The 8,837-nt window shown below is 42.5% G+C and overlaps 1 protein-coding gene across 17 annotated transcripts in view; it reads left to right on the plus strand.

The window, feature by feature from the left end:
* Positions 1 to 7,962, plus strand: part of CACNA1G (calcium voltage-gated channel subunit alpha1 G) — a 153,582-nt gene extending 145,620 nt beyond the window's left edge. For 11 of the 17 annotated variants that reach the window (XM_040581817.1, XM_040581800.1, XM_040581807.1 and 8 more), the window contains one exon: positions 3,333 to 7,962. In XM_040581817.1, the coding sequence (XP_040437751.1) occupies positions 3,333 to 4,187 (855 nt within the window). In that variant the 3' untranslated portion in view covers positions 4,188 to 7,962. Of the gene's footprint in view, positions 1 to 1,425 lie in introns of all 17 variants that reach the window. The other 6 variants (XR_005826025.1, XR_005826024.1, XM_040581808.1 and 3 more) reach the window with 6 other exon arrangements.
* Positions 7,963 to 8,837: the final 875 nt, after the last annotated feature.

Consider the following 8,837-nt stretch of genomic DNA (forward strand, 5'->3'; position numbering starts at 1 on the left):
GGACACAGGGGCTGCAGACTCCATCCCAGGCCACCCTTCCTCTGGTTCCTCTGGTTTCTCGAAAAGGGAAAACTGTTTAAAGGAAGCTGGATGTCTCGTATGCAAAACCATCATGGGGAGCGTACTGTTTTTACAGTGAGAATTGAAAATTAAGACCCTTTTCAATCTCCTGTGTGCTTTTGGAAGGTTTGAGTACATGCAAAGCAGAACACGTTTTATTTTGCAACTGGTTTTATGTCTGGTTTTTGCCTGGCATTGATTAAAATCCTGATTCAACCCAAGATCTAAGAGATCTAATCAGTCTGGATAATTGGAAGGATAAGTTTAAATGTATCTTTTTTTGGTAAAATACTTAAACTTTTGCTTCACTCTCACATTTTTAAGCGTATTTCATTGTGCAGCTGGACCAGGACCAGAGGCATGTCTGATTCCCAAATTCTGCTTTCTTCAGTAGTTTCATGCCTGATTTTATATACATAAAATAGATCAGTTCTATTTTTTCCAAAGCAATTTCTTTCCTGCATGAAAATATTCCCATTTCTTTCATCTTTTAATCAACATTGACAAATTAGACAGTTGATTCATTAAGCTCTAAAAATTAATGTGAAGTACCAAGGTTAACAATTACATTAGTCTGTAATACTAAATTGACATAAGAAATTCCTAGCCTGTATTCGTTTGCACAGGGCTGGCCAGCTACCTCAATCACTGCTAATGGGGAAACTAATTGATGTCATGATTCCAGTTCATAACCACTCTCTCTTGCTTTCTAATGAATAACAGACGCATCCTTTTGAACTGATCTATCTAGAATAAATTACCACGTTAGCCATCTTCCTCAACCTAATTTTGTTCCTATCTTTGAAGGCTTCTTTTTCTAAACCTTTTCATACATTTAAGTTTAATTTATTCCCCTCCCTCTTCTCTCTGCTCATGCAGTGACATGATCATGCTTTTGGAGTGACATTTCAGGGAGAAAAAAGCTTTGGGACAGTGAGAAAATATGGTCCACGGCCGGCCAAATCCTTTGGAAGGTTAGAGAGATGTGCTGCTCCCGAGCCTGCGGGAGGGGAGCGGAGAGGCTGTTCCTGGCAGCGGGGCATCATTGCTGTTACTGTTAATTGCAATCTGGATGGCCAGCCGCTGGGAAACTTGGTCCTTAAAGAGGCAAAATTCCCTTTACACCCCAGGCACTTCTGCTTGCTCAAGTGCTCTCTGCTTGGCTTCTTTTATTGACACCACTAATCTGGTACTAGCACACCACAATAGCCCGAACCATCAAAGCATTTTGGGTTGCAGTACCCATTTTTTCCTTATTGTTACGTATATTGCATGTAATTCTGATTTGATTTCTCCTTTTCTTTCTTTTCTTTCTTTCCTTTCCCTTTGCCCTCATCCCTGCTCCTTTCCTAAATTTATGTATAGATAAATCTTGTCCACCACATACCTGGTCCATGCACTCTCCTCCATCATTAAAACCTGTGTGTTTAACCTGCCTTTCCCTCCAGACCGCTGGAGAGCGAACACAGCCCCCACAGTAACGTGCCGTTTAGACTTGGGAAAGTTTGACAATTAGCGATGCACTCGCAGATGAAGATGAGTGGATCGGATGCTTTGGGAGAACGTTCCCTGCTGAGGAATACGCTCTTTGGCAGCGCATTGCACAAAAGCTTTTGTCCAGGGAAATTGTACCTGAAATTAAAACTCTATTGATTTTCTGGTTCCAGGACTGTGTATCCAAGGTGTAGCCCACACCAAGCTGTGGCTACTACAGGTGTACACCCCAATGGGATGGCAGAGGGTCCTTTCATTTTGAAACAAAGCAGTAAAACATTGTACAAACAGTTACTACTAACAACTACCAAAGATGCCTGTATCATAGGGAGAGAAAGAGCTGGTGGTGACTAATACTGTCGTTGTATGCAACACAGGTTGGTGTACAAGCAAAAGTAATGACAATATTTACTTTTTGCTTCTGTGTTCTACTTTTTTGTAGTCTGTATCTCTTCTCAGGATATGAACATGATTTCTTCTCCCACTCACTCACTAAAACTATTGGCACTGAGGAGACCAGAATTAGCTCCGCTCTTGGCTGTGGTTAGTTGCCAGTATTATGCTGTAAAATTTTAACTAGAAAGAATTCACCAGCATTGGAGAAGATCATTTTCTGTTCTGTATTAAATATTCTCTCAACTCTCACAGATGACAAAGGGAGCCCAGTGTGCAGATGGAGCAATAGACTCTTGTGTTTCTGTGCGTGCACATGTGCGTACTGCAGCTGATGAGAACTTTGCCTGAATAGAGATCATTTGGCTCAAACGGTCCTTGTGGGACAATTTTTATATAAATTCTAAGATCATTTTGGGGCGATTTGTCACAAAAGCATTCCTTAGTATGAGGAATTTCATCTCCTTGCACTTTTCTAAAGGACTGAGACCAGCTGTACACATTTCCTCCAAATTTCTCTGTGAAGTTTTTAATCTTTCGGATCATTTAGGAGTCTTCTCAAACTGAGACTCTGCCTTTAAGGGCCAGTTAATGTGGCTGATTTATAAACCCTTTTGACAAGGGATGTGGTGCAGTGAAAAGACAAAGCCTTCAAAACACGCCATAGGTTCTCTCTGCCAGCAGGCACTGATGCTGCATATGGCTCAAGACAGCCAAGGCAAAATGTGCCTTAGGAAGCCTGAATTTAAGCATCTGAGCAAGCTGAAATAATTACAGTTTATTATTATTAGTCCAGCTTTGGACTCCAGCTTTTCCAGCTCCCTTGCCATGAGGTGGTGCAGAGTCATGGCTCCAGCATGGGACCAAAGCCAGGGACAGGCTGTTGCCCTGATGCTGGCACAGAGCATGGCTGCTCTGGTGTCACTGGCTCTGGGGTTCCCACCCCATGCTCTCAGCATCACCTGAGCTGGAGGAGGGAATACACTTGCACATCCTCTCTCTCCCACTCGTGACGGGGCTGCTAAAATTATGAAGGGCTTTGCTGTAGATCCTCATCCTTTGCATAACAAGAATATGTCTAAGTTTGGGCGAAGGCATTCTGGTTTTGCAGCCCTCCATCCTTAGAAGAGAAAGCTAAAGGTCAACCATTTATAAAAAATGAAGGGCCCGATTCTGGTGTCACTTACACAGGGACAAACCCATAGATCTCTGAAGTGTGGGAACTGCTAGAACCCACAGGAGGAGTCTGTGGGTCTGTGCTGAGGTACCTCAGCAGAGCTGAGCCCCCTGTAAACGCGGTGCCTTTCTCATACTAACCTGTGTTTGGTCTGTCTCTCTCATCTGGCAACTCCCCTCCTCCCCGATCCCTTTGCGCTCCGATACAGATGGCCATAAGGAACGACTCTTCGGATAGCAAGGAGAATCTCCACACCGAGGTGAGTGAACTCTCTGACCCAAATGTCCCCGCTGTGCCCAAGGAGGAGTCATCAGTGGCTCTGACACCCTCAGAAGCAAATGAGTTGGCTGCGTGGAGCCGGGCCAGCGTCCATACGCAGCAGCATTCCCACAATCAATATAATATTTCAAAGCAGGCACCAGCATCGTGTGCTTGTGCAGACTCGTATCAGGAGACACCTGGAGATTCAATGGACCGAGAAGTATCTGAAATAAACAGCTCCTCAGAGCCTTTCACTTCAGAAACTTGTACAGCCTCGAGTGCCTGTTCAGAGGTTCAGCCTCTCACTCCTAAGAGGAACATAGGCAATACCGGCAACGTTACCCTGAAGGACCTGAAGAAATACCACAGTGTAGACACCCAGGGTCTTCTAAAAAAACCGCCCTCTTGGTTAGATGATCAAAGGAGACATTCAATAGAAATTTGTTCGATGGAAAACAGCCCTCAGCATCATTCCACATCTAGCTCTTCTGGCTTCATAAGTCAGGTGGTAAGTGAAATGGAAGGCTTGCAAGGAACACGGCAGAAGAAAAAACTAAGCCCTCCATGTATATCTATAGATCCACCCGATGGACAGAGTTTGCTACCTAGAGGACCTCACAGCATCTCACCTGCCGGTGGAGACATTTGCTTGAGGCGGCGTGCTCCATCTTGTGAGTCCAAGGATTCCATGGATATAGGGGATGCGTTGCTTCCAGACAGTATGTCAACGTCTCCTACCCCAAAGAAAGACTTGTTGACACTTCCTAGCTTTTCCTTTGATCAAACGGAAATGGACCCCTGAGTTACTTTTCTGTTGGTGCCAAATGTTTTCTTCCTTTCATGTAATAGAAAAAAAAAAAAGAAAAAAAAAATTAAAAGACTCTGTATTCCAAAACGGCACTGGGTAAAAAATTTCCAAAGAAAGATTAAAGAACCAGCTGGTTAAAAGAGTGGTTAACCTATATCACGCTTACTTAAGCATATGTTCTGCTTAGGTAAAAGCAATACAATGTGCAGAATCTATATGTATATTATATTTTATTAAATTAATTGAATCTAGTATTGCGGGATGTAGTACATTTTGTGACTAAAGACTCATTTAATTTTCTTCTATTTTATGTATCTCAGAATATTTCTGAGATAAAGTTGGTTTTTATGAATATTTTAACCTAAAAAATATATATTTAATCCCTTCTCTTTTTTTGTTTTGTTTTGTTCGGGTTTCATTTTGTTTTGCAAAGCACAAAATGTAGCCAATTAGTGCATTACAGAGGAAATGTACCCCACAGTCAGCAGTAAATAAGGATTATTTAATGTAATTTATTTTTCCCTTTGGACTTCAATGATATTCTGGGAAAAGGATTGTTTGGGTAGTATAGAAACGCAGTGGCAATTTTTTCGCAAAATAATATCCTCATATTGCATAAAATCAACATCCAGAGTGAAAGCAAGTGCACGAACTCAGGAAAGTGCAATGTGCTGATAGATGTCTGGAGATGGTGAATGCAGAGCCATTTAGCTGTACAAATGCTGAGTTACGAAAGGACAGTATAGATCATCCGTGGTGACCCACAAAATCATGGCAATGGCTGTTTTCATACGTGCCCAGGAAACTGAGGCAGCAAAAGCCTGTGGTTGCTCCTGAGATGTTTTTCCAGTGTCTCCGAGGCAGACTGTTTCTTCTGCGGAGTTTTACACCTCTGTGAGCCCCCTGTTCATGGGGGAGCCCCTCTTTTCCACACCCCCGTGGAAGGGAGAGTAAGACCGTGGTGCAGATTTGCAGTGGGTGAATTCGGTGCAGACACGTCACTGCAGCGGGCTTAAGCGCATGTTTAAAGTTAAACTCTTGCTTAAGCCGCCTTGAGGTTGATTGTATTGAAGAAGTTCTTGAAAATGAAAATCATATGCTTATGTGTTCAACGGAATCGAGGTCTACTGCAAGTTATTTTACAGATTACGTGTAAGAAAGTCTGTAGGTACTGAAATGACTGTTGATTTTCAGTAAAAAAGTCAGGTTTTTTGCTGGCACTGCTAGAATTAATTTACATGACCCTGACTGCAATTTTATTTCCAACCTATCTAAAGCCTTAAGCAGCAACATCGTGGTACAAAGTAGATAAAACCAGAATTCATGTCCTTACTTTAGAACACATCCTTAATGTCAGTCATCTCCGAAATTCACTGTTTACTTCTGTGCTAATGCCCTCTGCAAAAAGCAATCTGTAAAACTGGGCAGCACAGCCTGAAAACCATGCGAGGCTGGTCCAGTTCGACACCTCCCGCTCCTCACAAGGCTGATGGAAACCAGACGTCAACTTCACTCAACTTCCATGAAATCACATTAAGATGTAGGCTAAATAAGACTGCAGGCATGCTTTGAAGTGTGTGAATAGTCACAGGTTTCAAACGGCGTACATGGATAAGGCTTTGCTGGATCGTGTCTTTAAACCAGCACAGGCAAGAGGAGGATTTGTGCTATTTCTGTCAGTCGGGAGTTTGTAACTTTTTGAGAACTACTGATCTTTTCAAATCACTACAACATGTTGATGTACAGCCTTTTATCCATTCAGAGATTAGGCTGTTCCGACTACGTGTATCTGCATTAGCTTCAAGTATACATGCAAAGAAGAAGATGCTGTTCGTACCTAACAGCCTACATGAGGTCTTAAGCTCCTTTATTTTCACTGGAGGACGTTCACTCCATAAACAATCCCTATTGATTTACACGTCCTGGAGAAATGTAAGGGCTTTCAGCAGGAAGTCAGGCAATCAGTGTATTTGAAGTAGGAGGATTAACATTCTGTACTATTTACTGCCGTTAGATTAATTCTTGGCTGGGACTTTTTCCCCCTCTTCCACACGGGCCCATACGGAGACCGCTCCCTTTGATATGCCAGTCCAAATCCAGAGTTAAGCCCGTTTAAAGCAATGATTTCAAACAAACCTTTCATCAGTTCTTCCCCCAGATCGCAGTTAAGGAAATAATAAAATTACAGTGTATTAAGCCTGAGAAATATTCTTAATCCCTTTTTGGTTTTACACTTATAATGAGCCTTAGCTTTTCCTTTCACATGTACTAAATAATTTGGGAAAATAGCTAGGCCACTGCAATTGCCGACCCTTGTTCCTTAATGATTAGGATTGTGTTTGCATAGCTGGAATGATATTACTGGTACAGTTCCTTCCTTACAAAAGAACCATGGAACATTTTAGCTTGAAATCGTGGCACAAAACGGTGATGTGATGTTAATCCAAACACTCGACTCCAACTGTAACAGAAAGCCTAAAGGCTCCTCTATTTTCATGGCTTGGGGTTTTGCCCACTGACAAGATTTGTGGAAGTAAGAAAAAGTTTATATCATACGTGAATATTCAGTAAAGACTAGTCAATAAAAAATACTATACGATGATGCATTCAGGAAAAGAAATCCATGTAAAATAGTTTGTTTTCTAAACCGGATAAGTTTTTTCTAGATGCCCTTTTGAAAGACAAATAAAAATGTACTGCAGCGTGTGCAATAATCTTAACATAATTTTAAATACCTTTGGGGGGGTTTTATAGAATTTGACTTTTTTTAAACCAAATGTACAAAATCCACAGGAATTCTGTAGAATGGTTATGTTGATAGAATTTTTTATATTTTTGTAGAAATCTATAGAGAAATTGTTAAAAGTCTGCGTAGCATCTTGGGAACAGAAGCAGCTCTTACCTACAAGGTTTTTTTCATAAACCTGGAGCCAGACCTACTGTATTACAACATGTATAGCCTAGTTTCAGAGCCTGCATCCAGGTCGCATTTAGAAGTAAGCAGCTAAGCTCAAGTTCTACGATATTGCAGTGCTATTACTGTTCAAGAACCGTACCCGTAGAAAACATCTACTCCCAAAACTCAGCCCCTAGCGAAGGTAAAGTAGTCGCATGACTATCCGGTTCATTCAAGCACACCAGCACTTTACTACTGTGGATTTACTGTATACAGGTGGGAGGAGGATATTCTGCTATTGCCAGGCTGACACATGGGGAAAAAGAGATTGCAGATGTGTCTGGAAAGATGTAAATTCCATTCTTGCAGCCCCTCGCACATAGAACTGATTGTTCATAGCTTGGTTACAGGCCGTTTATACTGTAGATATTTTGGAGAAGGGCAAAGAAAATGCTGTTTTTGACTTCTGTGGATTTCACTCAGCACAAGGTATATTCAAGGAGAAAAAAAGAAGAAAAAAAAAGAAAACAAAAGCATTACCATTGTAAATTAGGCTATGCCCCAGTCTCCCCTTTTCTGCCCCTTTGACTATAATAACCCCTGTACACTATTACACAAGGTGACTAGAGTAGGCACAGTACCATTGCAATGTCCGTAACAACCTAGTATATATTATAGAACTTTGTATTTAATAGCTAATATATTGTTATACTGTATCAGGTATATAGGCCAAAACAAGGTCTTTTGGTCAGGGCAACAAAAGGTGGTATTCATGGGCAAAATTGGGTTAAAATGTTCCTTTTTAAAAAAAAAAGAAAAAAGACAAAAAATGAGTGTAAATCTTTACAAATGACAAAAACAAATGTGTCCTATTAAAGCCTTTTGAAAAGAAAACAACTGTGCACTTCCCTTTTTTGTTGTTGCTGATGATAATTGGTTTCATTCAGAGAGGTCAAATCTTTGGTCACGTTTTAATTGCGAACAGTTGGAATAGGTACTGTATAGCAGGAGCGGATGGGGAAGAAATGTTGTGAAATATCAGCCCTTCGTGAAGCAATTCGGTTTGACACCGCAAGTGAACGTGGCCCAGCGTATCGCCCAGGGTGTGCTGTTTCACCAGCGAGACCATCAGCTGTTTCTGCACATCGCGCTGCGGTGGCAGAGGACAGCTTGGCCAGCTGCTGAGCGATGCGCAGGCGGCCAGGACTGCAAGGGAGAGCTGCAGCCAAAGAGGGAACAGAGTCAGGATTTGATCTGACCATGGGAACATGTCGCTGTGAAGAGGGAAGGTACTGGGCTTTTTCATGCATTCAGGATTTCCAGCCTGAAGCGCGGCAGCCTCTTGCCCATCACTTCTGCAGTCATTTAGCTCCTCGCAAAGCAGGAGCTGGCGGGGGTGGTACCACTGCTGGAGCTGCAGCCTGCCTGCTGTGGAGCAGCGGGGGCTCGCACCCTAGATGCTGCTCAGGTACCACTAGAAACATCCGAACTGAAACTCTTCAGGGGTCTTTAGTGGATGAGTGATGTAGCTTCTAATGTGAAGTCTCCTCTCCTCTGGGGAGCAGCCACTAGAGAGGGGAACCTGGCCTGAGCACTGAGCTGTTTCGCTTTGGCTTGCATGCCTTACGATGGCTCTGCAGCAGGAGGGACCCCAAACTGACACCCACAATGCTTATGTTATCTAGAGAGCGTTTTGATAAAGGCCCCCTCACAGTCACCTCTGAGCAGAAAACAGCAGGAAGGAGGTT

This window comes from Falco naumanni, chromosome 1 (genome assembly GCF_017639655.2).
Source record: "Falco naumanni isolate bFalNau1 chromosome 1, bFalNau1.pat, whole genome shotgun sequence".
Classification (NCBI taxonomy): domain Eukaryota; kingdom Metazoa; phylum Chordata; class Aves; order Falconiformes; family Falconidae; genus Falco; species Falco naumanni.